This window comes from Neolamprologus multifasciatus, chromosome 8 (genome assembly GCF_963576455.1).
Source record: "Neolamprologus multifasciatus chromosome 8, fNeoMul1.2, whole genome shotgun sequence".
Classification (NCBI taxonomy): Eukaryota; Metazoa; Chordata; class Actinopteri; order Cichliformes; family Cichlidae; genus Neolamprologus; species Neolamprologus multifasciatus.
In genome coordinates, this window is record NC_140446.1 from 7,267,793 (window position 1) to 7,290,077 (window position 22,285).

General features: G+C 40.8%; 2 protein-coding genes and 1 non-coding gene across 5 annotated transcripts; 2 read left to right on the top strand and 1 right to left on the bottom strand.

The window, feature by feature from the left end:
* Window positions 1-3: 3 nt before the first annotated feature.
* LOC146512391 (histone-lysine N-methyltransferase PRDM9-like) lies at window positions 4-5,288 on the bottom strand. Of its 2 annotated transcripts, none has more exons than XM_085170197.1 (7): window positions 4,938-5,288; window positions 4,506-4,621; window positions 4,332-4,415; window positions 2,865-3,142; window positions 2,710-2,777; window positions 2,386-2,576; window positions 4-2,235 (listed from the first exon to the last, which is right to left on the bottom strand). In XM_085170197.1, exons 2-7 carry the CDS (start codon window positions 4,600-4,602, stop codon window positions 248-250), a joined length of 2,706 nt encoding a protein of 901 aa, XP_085026323.1. In that variant the 5' UTR covers window positions 4,603-4,621; window positions 4,938-5,288; the 3' UTR covers window positions 4-247. The 2 variants fall into 2 exon arrangements, with proteins under 2 accessions (XP_085026323.1, XP_085026324.1); XM_085170198.1 differs by having other exon boundaries at window positions 4,506-4,674.
* A 14-nt stretch (window positions 5,289-5,302) lies between these two features.
* Window positions 5,303-5,373, top strand: trnag-ccc (transfer RNA glycine (anticodon CCC)). Its single transcript has one exon. It is a non-coding gene; the product is annotated as a tRNA-Gly (tRNA).
* A 1,261-nt stretch (window positions 5,374-6,634) lies between these two features.
* On the top strand, window positions 6,635-12,198 carry fbxw10 (F-box and WD repeat domain containing 10). 2 transcript variants are annotated; one of them, XM_085170202.1, is made up of 12 exons: window positions 6,635-7,256; window positions 8,141-8,293; window positions 8,453-8,583; window positions 8,730-8,837; window positions 8,938-9,044; window positions 9,178-9,381; window positions 9,529-9,650; window positions 10,396-10,550; window positions 10,661-10,803; window positions 10,890-11,048; window positions 11,158-11,460; window positions 11,543-12,198. In XM_085170202.1, exons 1-12 carry the CDS (start codon window positions 6,680-6,682, stop codon window positions 11,943-11,945), a joined length of 2,565 nt encoding a protein of 854 aa, XP_085026328.1. In that variant the 5' UTR covers window positions 6,635-6,679; the 3' UTR covers window positions 11,946-12,198. The 2 variants fall into 2 exon arrangements, with proteins under 2 accessions (XP_085026328.1, XP_085026327.1); XM_085170201.1 differs by having other exon boundaries at window positions 11,158-11,399; window positions 11,539-12,198.
* The last annotated feature ends 10,087 nt before the right edge of the window (window positions 12,199-22,285 follow it).

Genomic DNA, 22,285 nt, shown 5'->3' on the forward strand with positions numbered 1-22,285 from the left:
TGGTTACGTTGGTTGTTGTTTATTTTTTAGTGCAGTTTGACACTCAAAGACAAGTATTTGTTTGTGTTTTTCCTTTTTTAACTGGAAAAAAAAATTAAGTAAATGCTTTACAAGACAAATAAAATAATGTTATGTACAGGACATTCAATAAGTCATCAAGTAAGCAAGCGGGAAAGTGCAATTTAGTTCACATTTAAGCTCCTGTATTTCGTTTTAATTTAAAATCTTCAAAAAAAATGCGATTAGACTAAATGTGCATCTTCTGATGGTGTCTCCTGAGATGATAGTTTCGGGAAAAGCTCTTCCCGCACTGAGTGCATTTGAACATTCTCTGTCCCAAGTGAAGCATCTGGTGAGCTTTGAGACTCTGCGGTCGGCTGAAGCTTTTGCTGCATTCGGGGCAGCTGTACGGTCTCACCCCCGTGTGCTTTCTCTCGTGTCTCTTTAGATCTCCCGACTGCCGAAAGCTCTCCCCGCAGTGGGTGCACAGGTAGGGCTTCTCCCCGGTGTGAGTCCTCAGATGTACGTTGAGCTGACCGACGTACGAGAAGCTTTTGCTGCAGTGAGGGCAGCTGTACGGCTTCTCGCCCGTGTGGATGCGCTGGTGCTGTTTCAGACCGTAGTGGTTTGTGAAGCCCTTTCCGCAGTCGTTGCACAAGTACAAAACCTTCACTTGCCTGAAGCATGTGTGAGATTTGAAAGCTTTGGCAGTCATACAATTCTTGCCACAATGAGGACACATATATTCTTTTTCCCCCTCCTGTTCCTCCAGCTGATCCGTTAGGCTGTCCGACTCGCAGTGTGAAAGATACTCGACGGGATGGTGCCTTTTAATGTGTTTAAGAAGATAGCTCTTCATGGTGAAAGAGAACTGACAGAAGGAGCACGGGAAGAGCTCAGACGTGCAGTGATACTTCATACAAGCGTTACTCTTCTGATGCTGTTTAAGGTTACTAGGTGTAGTGAAGACCTTACCGCAGCGATCGCAGCTGTAAGATTTGGCCTCTACATGTACCATCTGCTCGTGCCTTTTCAGGAAACCAGACTTATTAAAGGTTGCTCCACACTGGCCACATCTGTGCTGCCTCAAAGTGCATTTATGCGCTTTGAGGTCATCTGGGTTTCCATATGTTTGTTTACAGCGATTGCAGCTGAACCATTTGTATTTTTTTAACTTCCCATTTCGGACAGAAGCCGCCTCTGGTTCAGCGGAGCTCCTCGCAGGCTGAGCAGGACTGGTAGCTCTTCGTTTAGGCGCAATGAGCTTAGTTATGGCAGAAACTCTGAATCTAGCTCCAAATCTCTGAGGCCTCTGAGAGGGAGGATTCTGGACCGATTCAACGCTTTCACCGTCAGGCATTACATCGTCTTCGTTATTTTCAGCTGTGCTCTCCTCAGAGTGATGTTCATTTATGTGCTGCTGAAGGTCGTCCACTGAGGAAAACGCCAGTGAACATTCGCCACAGCTGAAGGGCAATATGTCCGAGTCCTCTGGATCCTCGTTTGTTTTTGTTTTACTCGGTTTCTGGTGACGCTGCAGGTGTCTGGTCAGGTCATTGTACTGACCGAAGCATTTCTGACAAACAGCGCAGACGTACGGACGTATCCTCTCATGGACAGTCACCTTGTGCTTTTTGAGGGATGATTCCTTTGTGAAACTCTTACCACAATCTAAACAGTTTGACTGGAGTGTTTCTGACTCACCTGCACAAGACTCAGGAGCCTCAGTTGTATCCATAGCTTCTTGTTGGTTGTCATTTTCATTAATTTCTTCAGATACAACTGAATCTCCTGCCTTTAAAAGTTCTGACTCTGGCGTTACACTCTCTTTGTTGCTGAGGACTTGCTTCTGATTGGAAGCTTTTCCTACAGCCTGCTTCCTATGAACTAACTGATGTCTGATTAAGCCAGATGCCTGGCTAAAGCTTCGCCTGCAATATGGGCAGCAATAGGGGCGTTTGTTGGAGTGAACACAAAGCTTGTGCCTCCTAAGATGAGGTATTTGCTTGAATGTCTTGCCGCAATCGTCGCATGTTTTAGATTCAAGAGGATCAACAGACAGTACCACCAGTGATCCTGCAGCACTGGAGGCGTTATTTTCTTCATCAGCTACTTCAGCACTTTCAGGCTGTGTGTGAAAGTATTCTGTGTGTCGCTGGAGGAAGGCTTTGGTGGTGAAAGACAACTGACAGTGGGCGCACAGGAAGATCTGAGTTGTACCGGATACAGTACTCTCTGCATTTTAGGAGAAAAAGGCGAAAACATCAACAAAAAAACAAACAAACTATAAATCAAATTTTTAAATAACACAGGAAAATTTTACATGACTATCGCTCTTACAACGATCACTTTTATGGACTATTGAGACTAGTAAAGTAAGGGTACCTGTTGCATTCAACTTCAAATACCACATCTGGGCCCAAGGATCACTAAAGTGGGCATGAAGTTTGCTGCTGGGCCACACCAAGAGCTCATCTCCAGTATTTATGGTGCGACAGCAGTGAAAGAGGATGCTACCTTTGTACTGGACTGCCAACAGATTTGCCTCATCTCTATGACGGGCATGGTTGACATACCTGTGTCAGGAGGGAGGGAAAAAAAACATTTTCCAATAATGTACAAGCTGTACAAACTGTGATTTATTTTATAGAATATAATTAAAAAATAATTTTGTAATTCAACAGGAAACAACAGAAAAGAATTCAATACCTCATCCAGTTTGAGTATGATTCTTTGGCAGCATCAATGTAGTCATAGTCATCCTTATCTTTGTAAATCTGCAGTAAATTGGAATATTGTCACAAAATACACACAAAGAACAAAATATGCATCAAGGGGTTTGGGTTTAATACATCCCAGCTCACCTCCCATGAGAAGTCACTTGCCATGGCAATCTCCCTTGTTGTCACTTCCCCCTCAAATGGTCCGAAATGCATTCCAGGAGACACTGCAGGCCCATAATTTAGGACCCCAATCCCTGCACTGGGAATACTAGATCTGCCTATCATCAGGCCAAAAGGCAGAGTCAGGAGGGCCCTCTGCACGATGCCCATGTTTGTTGGAAAATCGAGAATAAAAGATGGGCCATTAATGTTGTCAGGATCACTCTGGTCCTGGAAGAGAGTCAGGCAATCCTCGCAATCTATAAAAATGTAAAAACAAGGGGAAAAAAACAGAAAAAAGCTTATCTGGGGTCATTTTACCACAGTGACAAATTATCAGTCAAATATTGTCATTATTATTATTAAATATTAGTAAATCCTTGAATGAATGTGTAAACACTGCAGATATTTGTGTAGGTTAGCTCCTCATGGGGAGGACCACTGCTAAGTCATCCATCTAACACATTCTACAGTTCAGCTCTAGTTTACAAATGACAAAAATGTTTGGCTCAGAAAGACATGTACTGATCTACAGGTGTGTCCCTATTAAAATCTAAAGAAGATATAACCAGACAGAGAGGTAAGGTTAATGGGATAGAAAACTGAAGTGTGTAAGTTTAAAGACTACTGAATAAGACCATAGCAAAACACTTTGACTTAGTATTATATTTACTTAGCAATGGTCCTGGTATTGTGGTCAGAGGTTTTGACACACTTATTACGGGCCTGAATGTCAAGTTAATTTTTGACTTTTAATATTTCTTTGAGTCTGTGAAGGTTCTCAGTCATCCAGGTCATCGTAGTCAAAGGAGCTCGCAAAGAAAAGCGTCTGGACTTCTTTTAAGTTACTTGAAGACGTTTCACCTCTCATCCGAGAAGGTTCTTCAGTACTAAGGTCAAATGGTGGAGAGTCCCAGATATAAACCTAGCGGGAGTATCCCCCCACAGAGGGACAAAAGGACCCCCTGATGATCCTCTAATTGCCTGAGCCAAGGTGTGAAACTGGGTGTGGGTCCCAATCAGCCAGTTTCGGGTGAGTTCATTGTGAAACCTGGCCCCACCTTATCATGCGAATTCCTGAGGTCAGATGGCCCAGGATGTGAGTGGGTGTTAAGGCGTCTGGGGAGGGATCTCAAAACTTGATTATAGATGGCAGAGAGTTGGCGTCGTAAACCACCGCCTCTGTTCAAAGATGGTCGCTCACAGTGGAAGAAGCCATGTATACCCTTTAGATGTATAAAAGAAGCCATCTAGAAGCCATCTATGTCCACTGTGAGCATACATACAGGTTCAAATAAATCCCTAACCCCCCCCTATTTAGTTAAATGCCCTGTAGCATGCTTGGCCAGTCTCTTGTGGCAGCGATGAACAGGCTTGTGGCATATTTCTGGCTGGTTATTAGCTGTACCTAAACTGCAATAGCAAAAGAGTAAACATGGGTTTGCTTACAAAAACCATCGTCACCATCGGGGTTTTCTCCCTGCCCCACAGTTTCCAGTAACTTCTGTATTGGCGTGTCTGCTGGCTCTAAAACTGGCATCACAAGAGGAACAAAGAAACTATTTTAAAGGCTATATTACAGCACTGAATGTCAACGTTATTTGTAATGTCATTATAGTGTACCTGCAGGGGGGTTGTTTTCAATGGGAATGCACTCCTCAGTTACAACCACCTCTTCGGTTGTCTCAACCCACTCCACGCTGCTGCTTCTGTCCGTCATGAGTAAAAACTGTGGATAGCTGGTGGAAATGACCAGTCTTTACGGCAGTTGCTTACACAGGATGCATGCACACTGTCAAAAACATAGTAACATGAAGCTACAGCTAGCATTAGCTAACATTATCTCAGCACGTTAAACCTCTTTAGCCTTTAACATTACAGCTATACTACTAACACAGACGAAAAAAGGACCAGCGGCAAAGGTACTATCAAATCAATCAATCAAATCAGTCTCTGATAGCTAATAACGAAAATGTGGCTATCACAGCACAAAACATGGCAAATGGCATTAATGCATGTGTAGTTAATAATATATAAAGAATAGAACTTTTGTACCAAGCTGACGTTCAACGGCTATATTTCTGGAGTTGTTTCGTAACTACCGTCCAAAACACGAATGATTAAGCTGTTAGCGCATGACGCTTCACTAGAAACCACAAACTAAAGTATCCGAACCCTAAGCTACGGTACCCCGGAAGAAAATAGAGCACACTTTCAGAATAAGAGTAAACGTTTCCTTCTTTTCAAATAAAAGTGGCAACGTTTTTCAAATATGTTCTTCTAGTATCGGTTCCTTTTATCGTTTTCACATATCAGTAATATGTAAGGCGAGCATTCATAAACAAAAATACACATAATGGTCCACAACTCGACCAAGCTTCACTCCAATAAATTGCTTTCTATCAGCTCAGTTAACAACGGCGCCGCTGGTGTAGTAGTATCATGCAAGATTCCCATTCTTGCGACCCGGGTTCGATTCCCGGGCGGCGCACGAATGTTTTTGTTTTCCTCTGAAATAGACTGCAAAGCTCACCTTAAGATTAACCATTTCATGCCCTTAACATTTATATACCCTCCCAATATGCTTTGGGTTAGTTCTGAACTGGGCTATACATTTTTTCAGATCTCTTACTTAAAATTGCAACTCTCCTGAGCCATATTATGGAAGTTTGAATTATAGAGGCAGCTAGGTGATCTCAGGTGACCGAACCTGGTGCAAAAGGGCATGAGTGTGTATATAGTGTGTGTATACTGTAGACTATATTAAGAGTGAAAATACATTTTTTAATTTTAGGTTCCCTCCTCCTTTTCTGTGGTATACCCTTCTGGGTTCTCTACATTTTTTACACTCTATTTTTTTTGCGGAAAAAACCTTTATTAATCTTTGAAGATGTATTTGACACTCTGAAAAAACACTATCACAAGAGTTCAATACACTTGGAGACTTTTTTGATTATGCTTATTTATTTCTGAATGTGTTTGTTTGGAAACAAACAAACAAACAAACAAACAAACAAAACAAATAGAGGCAAACAGCCTTTCACACTCAAATTAAAACCACCTTAACTTAATCACCTTATCCTAATCGCATGTATGTCTTTGGATTGTGAGAAACTCCACACAAAGCCACCCAGCCACCGTCACTGTACCACCCTTGATTTAATTTGAGCAAATTTTCTTTATAAAGACACTTCATTTTATTATTAAACTAAAATATTTCCATTTTACAGAGTTTTATTTCATTTCTTTTTTTTTAAACTTGAAGTTTTTACTCCATAAAATTTTGATTTCACATTATGTTTTCCTGTTGTTTTTTATATTCAAATTTAATTGAGCTTCTTTTCATGTTTAATCAAGCCATTTCCTTTGTCATATTACAATTCATTTTACTGAATAGTTATAATTTGTTTAACCAATTTTTGTTTTGAATGCTGTAAAACAGTAATTTGCCAACATCTGGGATAAGAAAAGTACATTTTATCTTATTATTTTACCTTATGTTTCTGAAAGGAAAACAACCAACACAGCAGGAACAGCAATAATAATAATAATAATAATAATAATAATAATAGTAATGATAATGCTAACAATAATCCAACACCTCTGTAAATCAGTCCAGGACACACTAAGCATTTAAATCTTAAAGGCTCTTGGATTTAGTGCCCACCTTGTAGTTTTATGTACCTAATAAACTGTCTCGCCTACAATCCCGCGCGAGCATCCATTCAGCTGCCGACGCGCTGAACCTGTTGCATGGCAACCAGTTGAATTGTCTCTGCACGTTTGTGTTCGTTGTGATGTTTAAAGACGAAAAAATGTTGCCTGGCGCGGACGTGGTGAATGTAAAGGAAACTACTGAAAGCGTCGACATGAAGTCTGTTAATGCCTCGGCAGAGGAAGTCAGCACCAAAACAACGGAGGGATGCGTCAGTATGTGCGGTATATGTCCGACCTGCGTCTTTGCCTCCAATCCTCCGGGTTCCAGTCGGTGTCTGTGGAAGGTGTCGGATGAGTTCAAGAGGAGGTTCGCGCTGACGCTCCTTTTACGCTGCAGGAGCGTCCAAGTCCTCGAGAGCATCCAAGGTGTGCTGCGTGGCGCGACGTCGTGGACGCTGCACACCTACGCTAGGTCAAGAAGCCCCATCACACCTCAGGAACACCCTTTCCGCTTTTCCCATCAAGGTCACGTTGGAAAACCCCTGGGAGTGAACGTGAAGGAAATCTTGAAGTGGTTCAGCAGCAGTCCGGACCTGGTCAAGTCAAGCTACGTTTGCCGTATTTTTTCACTGTGTGACTCCGAACTTTTACGGATGGTCGCCAACTTAACCAACGTGCTCCTGATCAGACAGAAAAGTGGATTCCTGGAGTTTAATGGTAAGATCTCAGGAGTGGGAAAGGACTGGGAAAGTGGTTTCCACTGCACTGCAATTTCCGCTACGGACCACTAGAGGCCACCAACGACACATATACAGTTATAGAATGTATACAATTATAGTAAAAACAAATTCTTGTTCTATAAGCTTTGCGTTACAAGGGTTGTCTTCTCGCATAATGACTCCAGTGTTAGTCTCCATATAGTTATCGTTTAGCTCAGGGTTACCTTACTTAACAGAAGTCTAATCACATCGCTGCCATGTGGAGCCATTTAATAAACATTCCTCTACAAATATGCCATCTGGGCCAATTGGTGGGTTGGTCCAGCTAAGGTGAAGCACTGTGGAAACAAAAGAAGGCTGAGAGGGTCTGTACATGTAGAGAGGAGGGCTTTATTGGACAAGGATGTTGAATATGGAGCTGCTAGGCAGAGGAAAAGAGGAAGACCACAGAGGAGATTCATATTTGTAGTGAAGGAGGACACGGAGAGAGAGTTGAGATGATTTGCAGAAAAAGAAGATGATTTGATAATGCTTGAGGAAATTAAACCCATTTGCAATTTTGAGTTGAACTGTTACTAGTATTGTATTACAATACCCCCCCCCCCTTCTGAGCCATCTTCTTGTATCATATACAGATTTTATTTAATTGTTTTTATTGATGATTTAGATTTAGTTATTGCATTTTATATGGATTTCAAATTATTGATATATTTACTTTATTGTATATTTGTTTTATTTTATTGTGATATAACTTTTATTATTATTATTATTATTATTATTATTATTATTATTATTATTAGCTGTAGGTTATATTTAATTTTGGGACACACCAAATTAATTTCCTAGTTTTTGGGATATATAAAGTATGTCTTATCTTTTCAGTAAGTAACCACAAAAACAATAATGACAATCAGGAGGAGTCTGAGGACCCTGCTCTAATGGTAGTGCCGGGATCCTCCAAGTCTGTATCTGGAGTCAGCCGACACAGAGACTTCATAAGCTGCCTACCTGTTGATCTGTCCAAGAGGATATTAGGCAAGTCTTTGCATACTACTGTGCCACTGCAGCCTGAATTTGTGAAGTGTGCCGATATGTCCTTAAAGTAAAAATTTCAATGTCACTTATGTCTGCATTTACTAAATATACAGTAAATGTTAAATTGAAAAGGTGCCATGCCGTTTGTGTGTTTTGTAGGAATGTTAGGTGAGCATACTTTGATTCATTGCACGGCAGTTTGTCAACACTGGGAGCTCCTTGTGAAGGAAACCATGGAGGAAATGAAATTCAGAAGAAATTTTCAGGGCCAAAGTATTTCCATGATAGAGGTTGAGATTTTTTTTTTTTTTTTTACATTAAATGATATAAATATTTATAGTGGTTTTAATTAATGAAAATACTTTAAAAAAATCTGACTTCTTTAAAATAATTTTAAAAAATCTGATCAGTTCTAATCTTTTTTTTTCTGTTACAGGGGTGCAGCAGTGTTAATTTTGTGAGTCCTACTTATGCAAACATTGTTGAAATCCCTGTACCAGTAAAGGATGACAAGGAAGAAGATATTTATTCTACTGTCCACAAGGTTTCACAGAGTAGTACCCTCTACACAGTAAACATCAGCTTTTGGAATCAGCCGGAATATTCAACACAGTGATTGTGTGTTTATTTGATTGGTTTTGCAGCTCAAGCCATTTAACTCCGCTTATGCAAACATCAGAACCACAGCAGTGCAAATGGAAGAGCGAAATGTTTACTGCGGTGCATATTTTACCAAAGTGCTGCTGGACAAGTTAGTGTTTATTTCCCTTTATTTTATTATATTTTTCATAGTGCCCAACTAAGCTCTGAAAACAGGAATGAGAAAATGTTTCTACTGGTACAGCTGATGTGATTCAGAGGTGTGCGCTTATGTGTTTTTGCAGCGAAGATCCTTATCGGGTGTTGGACTATAGAGGAGGACTGCTGCTGGCCACTGGCTCAAAGGACCGCTTGGTGCGTCTGTTTTATGTGTCATCAGAAACAGAAGACGTGTCGGTGCTGAAAGGACACGTCGGAAGCATTCGGGCAGTGTTGCTCTGTGAGGACAGAGATCTGCTGATAACCGCGAGCTTTGACGCAAGTATCAGGTGAAAAATCAGCTAATTTATGAGTAGAATTCTGTGAGTAGGTAATAATTGATTATGCAGAAGATGCTGACGACAATGCATTTGCATGAATGAATGTGATTTAATTTATCGTGTTTTGAAGTTTTCCTGTCATCATCACACTTTCAGGTGTTGGAATTTGAAGACAGACCGGTGTGACATGGCGCTGTACGGTCACACTGGCACCGTCAACTGTCTGGATGCTGATGCTGATAAACTTGTCTCAGGAGCTAAAGACTGTGCAGTTAAAGGTAAACAGCCACTGATCGGTATACACCATAGAGCTCACATTTACATGAGTAAATATAACCACACGTTGTCTTTAATAGAACAAACAAAAAAACAAAAAACACACTTATCACATATTTTCATTTTCCTGTTGAGAAATTGTCTTTTCTAAGAAGCAATTCGTATGTCTTATCTTAATCAGCGAGTTTCTTTTAGGTATTTTGGATAAACCCAAATGCAAACCAACCATTTAAGACATACCTGCACTCATATTTGTGGAGAAAAGATTATATGTCATCTAAAATACTGTCAGTGTTTCTTTTAATTATACCCATCTTCAACTGGACAATAATGCAGCATCTAGGCTGCTAGCCAGCGCTTGCATGTCACTCTCATTCTCGCTCTCCTTTACGAGTTTCCAGTGAATTTCCGTCCATTTAAATTTTTTATATATAACATATCAAACTTTCCACGGCTGGGCTGCTGTGTACATAGCAGAGCTACTGAGACCTTAAAACAGCAGTGGATCAGCTGATCAGGGTCTGTGAGCTGCGGTTTCTTTTAAAGAACTGCTGAGTTTTTATAGGTTAGATTTTCCTGAATCTTTCTCCCATTATTTTTATCGTTTACATCTGTCCTGTGGGTGGAAATATGTGTATTGAAATCAGTGTAGTGTATGTATATTGTCATGTTTTTACCCTCAGAAAAAAAACTTCCTGTTAACATTTTCATATGTAAGCAAGCTGAAATGAACCATTGCTTTGCCAGTGTGGTGTCTGCAGACCGGGAAGCCTTTGAATGGTTTTAATTTCAAGCACCACAGTCCTGTCCTATGTGTAAAGGTCAGCAAAACTACTATCTACAGCAGCTGTACACAGGGCCTTGTTAAAATATGGGACATGGAAAATGCAGCACTCCTCCGGGTGAGAAACATTTGTGGAAAATCAAATACAGAACACTTTGTGTTGTCCGAAGCTGATGAAACATTTCCGTTTTTCCATATGTTGTTCATGGATGTCCCATCTTCCACAAGACAATTGATGCCCACAGGAGTGCAGTCAAGTGCCTGTTCCTTGACGACTGGCACCTTCTATCTGGAGACTGCACTGGCAATGTCATGGTGTGGAGCATCAACCATAATGTTGAGAAGTGTCTTATAACATTCAGCCACCAAAAGTAAGCATGTAACCTCTGAAGCTGCCATGTAGAACAATTTAAATGTGATCTTACTAGGAATACGGGATCTTCTGATTGTTCTGCAGGGAGGTGAAATCTCTTACGCTGCTATACCTTCGTGTTATTACTGGCTGTGTGGACGGAAAGATTCGCATATTTAATTTCCTCACTGGTGATTGTTTGAGAGAGATCACAGCAGAGACCGGAACAGGTCGTCTCCTGTCCTTGCACTTCCTTGACCAAAGGTGAGTCGGATGACTCGCATGAGCTTGATTAGTTTTTTTCTTATTACACAATTTTTCTTAGTGCGATCTCTAGCTTGATTTTATACTTTGTCTCACTAATGTTCCTTAGTATATTAGTGAACACGATATACAGCGTGAAGCTCTTCCAGTTTGCCAAAGTGTTCTGGGATTATGCCAGTTCCTCACGGGGAGACCACTGTGATGTGATGCCACAGGATAGTTTGGTTTCTGAGAAATCTGCAGCTTCTCTCAGAAAGTTTCCTCTTTCCGCTCCTGCGGGAGATCACGTGGCACAGTTGCCTTCAACCATCCAAAAGATTCACAGTCATAACTGTATGAAGCCAGAGAGAGGTGAGCAGCGTCACCGGACCCACATCCTGTCCTCCCTCATTAAATGCCAAATACAACCTAAGCATGCTCAAGGTGGAAGAAAAAAATATACTTTAAAATTAGTTGATTTGTGTTGTAAGTGAATTTTTTTCCTTCGCAGCCAGAGTGTGCAGTGAGATTGCTAAACAGTCAGTGAAGCTTAGCGAGAAGGCTGCAACTGAACGGATAAAGAAGAGAGGCCTTCATCATCCTCTGACACGGGACTTCATCCACCTCCGGGTTAACACTATCCTGAGGTCTCAGTGCACGGAACAAGTCAGCATCAACACGGAGAGCAACGCTAGACTGAGAGATTTGTGGGGTCCTCACACAGCTAAGGCTTCTCTGCACTCATCTCCAAAACAGAGCATGCGCATGCGCTCACTGCAGGAAACGCATGATGGTCGTCCGAGCAGGGCCAAGACCTGTGTCCCAGTTGTGAAACGAACTATCACTGAACATATGACAAACAAACCACAAGGCAGACAGGTTTCCACTGCCCCTAGGGACACAAAAAGAACCTTATAGTCTTTACACACTCAGGCCAATCAAAAGGTGGCCATAGATTTATCAATACATCTTCATAAGATCACAAATAAATCCAAAATGTTACATAAAAACTAGTCCCAGTTTATCCAGGATGAACTCTTTAAGTGGAAAGGATTCAGACTGCTCAGTGACACTGGTGGAAGCAAAGAGGGAGGTCACACAAAGCACTGACCAAAAACTGTCCAAGAGGCATACATTACAAAATGTGCATCAATAAATTTTGAGCACTGCAGATTTGTTTATCCACTGAACCTTACCTTGAAATATGTTGTTTCATTAAAATTCCACTAGAGGTCAGTATTGTATCATGTGATAGGTGGTTGAACAGTGACAAAGGCGTATGGTTCTGCAGTATGCTTGAGTTTTTTGTAACAATTACATTTATCATCACTTTAACTTTTTGTTTCCTTTAGAAAATTTTCAGTTTTTGCATACTTTTTATGAAGGTTGAGTTAATGAGAAGAGGGATTATTTCTAACTTTAATTTGGTTTTGTACTTAGACTGTGTCAAAAAAAGTAGACGTTTTAATAGTAGTTTAGTTTTTACAAGGAATAAAAACCAGTGAAACTATAAAACTCTCTTATTATACTTTCACCTGTCACTCATATCACCACTGGCCACTTTAGTTTATCAGTCTCAAAGAAAAAATAAAATAAAAAATTAAGCGACATATCTTTGTAGTCTTTTGAAGCACTACAGAAGCTACAGAGGTAAACCAGCTGAGTGAGCTGGGTTTGTCCTATCCAGAGAGACCTTTCACCCTGCCACCTGCCCTCTAGGCCATGGTGCCTCGAGGGCATCATTGGAAGTCACGAGGGCTGAAGATCAGGGAGAGAAGGTCCTCTGCTTTAAGAGCAGCGGCACAACAGCTGGGCACCTTTGAATAACAAAGGGGTTATGAGGAGAACGGTCTTAGTAACACTTTGGGGAATCTCTTCTTTCATGAGCGCACTGCAGATAATTTGATTTGGTCTGCAGAGAACTGGGGAGAGTGGCGCTCCCTTCGTTTTTCCTGCTGCGCTTAACCGAACCCCCACAAGCTGAGTTTAGGTTGATCAGGCAGCACAACCCCCCTTTTGTTTCATCAGGTACGGAGCCTCTTGTTGAGGAGCGTCAGAGCTGCAGGGGTGGATAACAAGCGTAAAATCAAAACAAAGTTAGAAAAGAGGAAAGTCTTCATGCAGGAATGCTCCCAGACCTTTGAGCTAGCCCTAGAGTTTGCTTGGGGAGAGGAGGGTACAGGTTTATTTATGCACGAGGAGAAGAGGGAAAGAAATGACATGTAAGACGCTCAAAGTTAAAAGAAAAAAAAAAAAAAAAAGGTTGGAAGGGTTGGAAGTGGGGGAGAAGGCAACAAAAGGCAATTCAGTGTGCCCCAGCTGACATCAGTCTACATGGATCTGCATCTCCAAAGGTGCATATTTGCATCATAGTTCATTTGTCAAATTAATTTTTCAAATGTTGTCATGCTGTGTCAGCGGCAGGTTTGAGCTTCCAACTTCATCTTGAATAGTACCATCTTTGCAGGCCAAGTCAGTCATGGTACAGAATGTGATTAAGAAAATAACAATCTGTTTTACTTTTGTATTTGCATGTAACTCAGACGGGTGGCTGCCTTGCCCCGGAGCCAGTCAGATATCGCTGCGTTACTAAGTCTAGCAATATGGGCATCAGATGCTAAAGCTCAATGAATATGCAAATCACGTCATTCTCATGGGGAACTGAGTCATGATAAAAATGGTTTCCAAGTGACATACAACCATGTACTGCTGAATCTAAAGAAAAAAAAAAGGAAGAAAAGAAAAGTTGTTGGAGAATGAAATTTGGGGTTAAACAAGGATCTTTATGAATAAGTTCAAGTTCCAACAGAGTAGTGACATCAACACATGGGAGCGATGACAAGTGCCTTGATCTCAGGACAGCTTTAAATGCCAGGCCACACGGCCAGCGCTCTTTCCAACCGTCCCCTGTTAGCATCCAACGAAGCCAGGCTGGAAACAAGATCCATATGCCTTTCTGACCTCATTTGCAGATAGAGATCATAAGCGAAAGGGAATACAGCCACAGTGAAGGGAGGCAATTAACGGGAACACCATTACTGAGATATGGGACTGATTAACAGCCGCATCCAGCCAAGCCAAATAGATAAGAGGGAATCTGATTGCTCATTGACTGCTTCTCCGCGGTGCCTCCTCAGTGAGCAGGTTCTTGTTTTCTGGATGTTGGAACATGCGGATATCAAGGCCCCCTTGATTGAGCCAAAAGAGAGTAGGGTGAAACCGCCGTGACCGCACATCAGGAAGATGATCAAAGAGGCTACTGCTGGCTTCTGGCTTCTCATATACAAGGCTAAACCCCAACAGATGATTGTGCAAAGTTGTTACTCACAGACGGCTCAGTGCTAACACATGTCGTAGTGCAGTGATATGAGCGACACCTCATGTACCGGTCACTCCATTTAAACGGTCATTATACAGTTGGACTGTAAAAGATGCAGATACTTTTTTCCCCCCTCCTCGCTCTAAATTTTGTGTGTGTCTAATTAAGTTGAAACGTTTTTGTTTCCCCATTTATGAATTGACTGATTGTCCTCCGAGACCATCTGCTGTTATAACGTGACATCTGGAATGTATTGTGATAATTGCAAAGAGATTATTTTACCCCTGCAAGTTCTACTTTATACTAAAGACAAAAGCAAAACAAACAGAAACAGCTTTAATTAAACACACTACTGCTTTAACAGCAGAGGCTATAGCATGTATTACGTTTACTAGTACCACTGATTTATGGCGCTCGTCCTCTGGGGGGGCCAACTGTCTCCATTTATAGAAATCTTCAAGCCTGTGTGTGTCAGCCAGTCAATTTGTGTGTTTTTAACTGACTCTCAGTCTCTGGTAAGGTGGTTTGTGTTAACTTAAGGAACTGATGAGAGACGTCTTTAAATTACTGCAAGCTTCATGTGTATATTAGTGTAAATAGCCTCTGCAACCACTGAATAGGATTCCCAGCCCACTTCTATGTGGGCTTACATTGCATGTCAGCGCGATTGCTTTTCAGTACACGGTTATTAAACCAAAGTGAAAGGTGTCTTGAATTGACCTGCGATCTCAATGGCCCTCAGTCTTCACAGAGCTGTTCCAGACACTTGTAGGCGACAGTGTTAAGTGTCATAATTTCACTATTTTCTCAGACATAAATGCAGAGACGTAAAAGTCAAAGGTCAACCGCATAAAACTTCTCTATTTAGAGGTCAGTAGACGCAATATTGTCTGGGGAGAGGGGGTGGAGTGGCACCTTGGAACAAGAAGGCAATTCACAGAGGAAGAGTTTAGGAAAAAATGGCATCTGGGTCTACTTCCTGCCACAAGACGAATAGAAAATTAATTGTAACACAGACTACAAAGGTCTTCATGCACCACAGAAGAAGAATAATACACTTAAGTGAGCCCAGAGCTGCAGTGGAGGATTAGAGGTCTTGTGCTGGATGCAGTTCTGCGTCAGTGAGTACGTGATTGGTGGCTGGTTACAATACCAACTGTTTCTATTTACAGATCTAATTTTTTAAACCACAGTGACAGCAGGAGAAAGTTTGGGATGGCTAATGGACGTCTATATCAGTGCTTTCTTCATAGTTCAACTTCAAAACCTGACAAACAATTAGCCGCTCGGTCATGTCAAGTATGGATGTTTGCTCTCCGATAGAGACAGGGCTCTCACTGTTACCGTACCTGATAAGAAAAGGCCCCCAGCAGTGTGGTGAGAGCACACTTTTAAGGGAGCTTTTATTGGTGGATTTTGATTCTGAAATGGAAAATCTGATGGATGGGGCTCTTCTATAGGAGGCTATTTCACAGCAACACGTTTCTAACTCACGTTAGCAGCAAGATAAATTGCCACAATACTGAAGCAGTTCAGGAAACCTGTAAAATAATCCCTGATGATTGGTCCTGCAGTTTCAATACACTTCCTATAACCCAGCAAAAAACAGTCACAACAAATACCATTTTCCAGACACAATAACTCGACTGTTGTTTGTACAGTAAATACTCTCTGGGCTTCTCACTCTCTCCTCGTTTGACCCTGGCCTAGGAAGAGCCATTTTTGGAGCTCGGGAGAAGCAACGGGTGTTCTAGTTTAGACACTTCACAGCTCAGCGGGTGCCTTAGCATGTTGATACAAGTGTTGGAAAATAACACGCAGGGCAGTTGATTCATGCATTTGTGTTTTTTACTAAGTTGTCATGCGTGGGATTATTTTTTAAAAGACCCGGGGATAAAACTGACCCATATTAGCAGCAGATGTTTTGGGTCATCGAGTGTGTATTATGTGTTTTTCCCAGAGGTTGGCGGTGAGAGGCGTACCATGGCCACCAGAGGGGTAGTTGTTTGATAAAAGAAGAGCTTTTGCAACTTGATGGCAGGTGAGCGCTTGACTTGAAAGGAGCGAGTTAAACTCTTAGACCAGTCAGGATAATCTTGAGGGGTAGAGGTGAAAGACTAAAAAGGCTGTTTTATCAACAACTGTCACCCTGCATGCTAACACTGGTGTTTGAAACACACTGCAGACCCCAAGTCAAAACATCAAGCATAATTTTGTTTGAGAAAATGAGTGTAGGTTTGACTTATGTTTGCTGGCAGAGTCATTGCACCCATAAGACAAACACCGAGCCTTTGTGTAGATAGCACTGTGCCAGAATTAGACATATTTTCCTTATCACTTCTTGCTAAAAGATAATGAGAAGGTTAATCCTAGTTCCATGTCTGTATAACATGATATTTAAGACAAGCCTCTATTAATATGAAGACTAATGGCAAACTGCTTGAAAAAACTGCTGCTTATTTGCTTTGCTTGAAAATGCTTACTTGCAATACTGTATAAATACATGCATGAGAGTTCTTCCTAAGAATTTTTTTTTCATTAAATCCGCAAGGATTCTTTTGCCATTTGGATGCATCACATTTTTTCTTTCTCTTTACCCGGTGCAATATGTATTTTTCTCGACTTTTCTCTCAGATGACTAATGATGATTTCCAAAAGTATTCACTCACCTATCCAGATAATTCAGTTCGGGTATTCCAATCGCCTCCATGGCCTCAGGTGTATAAAATGAACTAGGTATGCAGACTTCTACAAACACTTGTGAAAGACTGGGTTGTGGTGGCAGCAGATGGTGAAGTGCATAGTGCGTAGAGGCCGCCTACTTTTTGATGAGTGAGTAGATACAGAACTTCAGGCTTCATGTGGCTTTCAGATTAGCTCATGAACAGAGTATAAAGAGCTTCATGGAATGGGTTTCCATGGCTGAGCAGCTGTATCCAAGCCTTATATCACCGAGTGTAATGTGTGTTGGATCCAGTGGTGTAAAGCATGCTGCCACTGGAGATGTGTTTTCTGGAGTGGTAGATCATGCTTTTGGCTATCTGATAGATGACCGTTTATCTGGCAGTTGTCGGATACTTGGAAAGTTTGGTGGAGGGTGGGTTATGGTGCGGGGTTGTTTTTCAGGAGTTGGCCCCCTGAGTTCCACTGAAAGGAACTCTTAGTGCTTCGGCATACTCAGACACTTTGGATAATTTAATGCTTCTGGCTTGTGGGAATAGTTTGGGGATGGCCCCTTTTCCAAGATGATTGTGTACCACTGCACAAAGCAAGGTCCATAAAGACGTGGATGAGCGAGAACTTGACTGACCTGCACAGAGTCCTGACCTCAACCTGATAAAACACCTTTGGGAAGAAGATATTAAACCCTATTTGTTTGTGTTTATTTGTGTGTTGTTGGTTATTGTGTAGTATTCATTGATGAGTGAATACTTTTGACAGCATTGTGTATTTTCTCCCTTTAGCCACTAATGTATCTATCTGTAGGCTCACTTTTTTACCGTGTCTGGTTAGACAGTATACAATGACAGTGAAAACCCAGAGGTGTATATATATATATATATATATATAGTAAGAGCATGTCTAAAAAGAAAACTGCCAAAAGAAAAGAGAGAAAGCATAAAACAAGCTAGAAGCAGAAACAGTTACTCAGTGAGCTCAGGATATAAATACCAAGTGTGCTGATTAGTAGAGTGGAAACAGGTGAGCAGAGTGGCAGGGAAATCAGGTGATACAGCTGGCTTCAGTGCAAGGCAGGCTGGAGTCGGTCTGAACATAAATTACAGGAATACAAAAGCCAGAATAAATGAATTAGCAAGACTGAAAGACAAAAACTGGAAGATATTCTATGAGTCTTCTACATTTAACTGAAACTCACTATAAAGTTCAGCAAAGCTAAAGAGGGCTTATAAATCAAAATATCATATATATGTCTTCAGACAGAAGGTTATAACCCGAAGTATTTCAAAATAACTTAAAAAAAGACTTTATATACTTATTAAAACTATTAATAAATCCAGGCCACCTCATTTCTTTTGAGCCAAAGATGTCTCAGTGCCCTGTTGAAATAACTCAACCAATCTATCATTTCCAAATTTTTCCATATTAAAATGAACCTTTTTTTTGTGTGCCAGCAGTGAGTGAGATGCTGCTAAGCATTAAGACAGGTCTCTTGTCTCTTGTCATTTTTCGATTCATCGAATGCCGCAGCCTCTCGCCCTGCCCTCCCCCAGTCTACAGCTGTTAAAACACCCCACATTATTCCCATAATTGTTTCAGTGTGTGGGCCGTTATTTTAACGTGCCAAGCTGGATGAGTCGGGAATCGAAAACCGTTGTCCCATGTGAGGCAAGTGGTTTTTTTGACTACTGACATTCCTTAGCGTATAAAACAAAATACAGCTTCATATAGACAGACGCAAAGTAAAACGCATTACAAGTCACCCAGAAACATTCATGCCTGGGTCTGCCATGTTTAACATTTCTGTAACATTTTTTCCTTCCAATTGCAGCAAGACTAACTGTGACACATCTGTTTGGCGAAGACTCACGTGTCTGATTTGCATTTTTTTAAAGTCTGGAATTGATATGGAGGAGTAAAAATGAAGCAAACACAGACAACCTTTCTCAGAAATAATGGCGACTTTATGGACTGATATGAATTAACAAGTTCTCCAAGATACACATGTGTTTCTCAAGTATTTCCTTTTGGTTATAATAAGAGTTTTTTAGTGACTCACAATTTAAAGTCTCAAATTTTTCCAACATTTGGCAGAAGTAAGGAGCCAAAGGAGTTTCTTGTCCAGTTTTGAGCTCTTTTTCTCCTTCATTTGTGTTCACTACGTAACTTTATTGCTAATTAATCATTTTTTCTTACCCCTTTTAAAAGGTGTTTATGTTTCTTAACCACTAAATAAGATTTAGCGATTTAACCAGAAACTTCTTGGCCATTGCTTTCAAATCTGTCTGCCAGTAATTTTTCTTGGTTCCTTCATTGGAGCACAATGGCTTTATGGTCTTGGCCGCTTTCTCACTACGTTGGTGTTTTATGTAACCTGCCCTCCTTAGACATTTAATAATTACAATCCCCTTTTTCTTTCAACATCTGTTAACAGCTGCAAGAAAATTAATTTGAAGCCAAAGCTGGAGACAAAAAAAAAAGAGATAAAAATGACTACAGAATCACAAGAAGCCTCTCGTGAGCAGCACAAGCCTGAAGGTTTATAGTTCTCACTCAGAAAATCTCTATAAGGTGAGATAAAGAATGTAACTGATCCTTATGCAGCTGCAGCTTTTAACAGTTACGAGTGTGTAAAAGGTGCTCTGTGGAGGCGTTCGAGTTAGTGTGGTGTTTTTCGTCAACGATAAAAGCATGAAGTAAGAATGACATAGCCGGGTTTGTCTTTCCTACACAAGCTGCGCACAAGAGCTCACATTTTGCAGGGGATAATGAGTGTCTGTTGGCTTGGACTGCCATCTAGTTACAACTCCTCTCAGGGACTGTGAAAAAGCTAAATTTCATGTTTAGTGGTTGCAATGGAACGCAAGCTGGTTTATGATATGGCCCTGTTATGCTCACCCAATATCTAAACAACATGTTGAAGGTTGCGCAGAGTTATAGAGAGAGCAGCAATTAAGGTTACACAAGGAACGAAAGGATATCAGAAGCAATCTTTTGGCCGATGACATAAAAGCAGAGTCCATGACAATTTTAGTAAGCTGTTTCCAAAGACCAAGCCACTGCATGTGTACACAAAGGAAACCTGATACCTGATGTGATAAGTTGGAAATGTCAGACCACACTTTTCTTCTTGCGAGTGTCTACGTTTGTATTCGCAGTGCACTGATGTGGCTACATCAAAAGACGTCTTTACTGCAAGTCTGAAGCCGAGGCTTAGTCTGTTGAATGCAGTTCATGTGTTTTGAATAAACTGGCTTTACTTAAACCTCTCTGCCAGAGAGGCAGAGAAAATGAGCTGCCAGGGTCAATGCATTCCACAGTGATTTTACAGTATGCAAATGTTTGGAATCTAAGGAAAAAAAAATCACATCCAGAGATTTATTTCACACTTGCAACAATAAACACTTGAGTCTCCAAACTGCCAAAATTCCAAAGATACATAATTTTGAGCTTAAATTTCATTTTCGATATAATTCCAAATAAAAAATTATATATTTGAGATAAAGAAACAAAGCAGAAAAACACAAGAAAATATTGCCATTCCAGTGGTTTGACTTGGAAACGTCAGCTCTACTTTCATAGTTTCGAGATTGTGATGGTCCATTGATGGTTGGACTTTGTGGCTTTTCCCCCCACGCTTGAATTTACCAATAAATGGGGAAATAATTGTTGTATTATCTCGCTAACATTGACTTTAAGATAATGTGGGAGAAAGCAGCTATAAACAGCAACAGTAGGGGAAAAATGTCATACAAAACAGGTCTGCATGTCTATTTAGCCCAAAATTTGATATAATAGAATATATTAAAAAAAATCTCTGTAAACTGTACATGAAATCTGGAAAATGCTGTTTAAATGTGACACTCATTCTGCTTAGACTGAACTTAAAGCTCAGCTAAATGTTATGGAGCTGGCAGTCTGGCTACAAATGTTATGCTTGCCCCTATAGATCTCTTGAGAAATTCTTACAGTTTAATATTCTCTATATGTGCATGTTTCGCACACTTTGTTATGACTTATTGTTTAGTAACCACTGATATTCTTGCAAAAGAGATTTTTAATGTATAACTAATAGGTTAAATAAACCAAAAATAATACAAAATGGCATCAGTGTTTGTTTGCACACTGTAATTACACAATGTGGCCATCAGAAAACAAATGGAGATGATTTTTGCACCATAATTAAGTGATTATTTTGAGATGAATTGGTTGAAATATTGCTGCGGTGACAACCTAATGATCACTTGCTTGCAAAAAGACAATACATTCTTCAACACAGAGAGCAGACAGCCTCTTTTGTTCATGACGTGAGACGCTAAAGCAGAATATCTCATGAATATCTGTCGCGTAGATTTGTAACTCTAGTGTTTGAACCCAGTTTACACTTAGAAGCTGTCTCTAAAAGTTGGAAAAGTTTTGCCGTCCACAAACAAATCTCTGAGTACTTTTTGAGTCCTTACATAAGAAATTATGTTATAGTGGGGTTTGCATTTTAAGAGACACAACAAACACTGCTGCACTGCAAGTCAAACAAAATACATTTCTGCATAACTACTACGTCACATCTGATTAATATTAAACATTTCATCAGTAGGCCAGCACATGCACAAATGCACACACTCACAGTACACAGTACATGGCACAGCATCGCTGATGCTGCTTTTTACTAATCTGAAACGAAACCCAACCTCAAAGGGCAACAATGGGACGTGGTGGAGACTAATGTTTTGAAAAAGGGGTGAGTCACACTAAAATCCATCGGAACTGCTTTCCATGGCTAATTAAAATAAACCAGTGGCCTGCAATCACGGAGCCAGTTGGCATAGGCCGTATAAACACCCCGCTGCCTTAAAAAGGGAAGCCGTGATTCTTAGGGCCAAAACAGTGGAAGACTTCCAAGACGGGTTAGACTGAAAGTGCTGGGCTGGACGATGACTCAAAAGCCACATCTGGGATCACTGTGTCGTGAAAAACACTGGAGATGTTAAGATATCCACACAAACAGGCGCCATGTAATATTTCTCCAAACATGCATGTGAATATTCCATATTTGACTGGCTTCCTCTCAGTGAAGTGTTTACCTCTGGTAATGTCTCCTCACAAGTGGCATGAAGATGTGACAGCGGATCTTGGCGTCGCGCTTGATCCATCCCAAATGGGCGAGCCGTCAACGTGACAGTAGGTGAAAACAAATATGCCTCAAATCTCATGTGAAGTAAAGCTTTCCCACATGGAAAGAAAGAGATTCCAGAAAGGACTG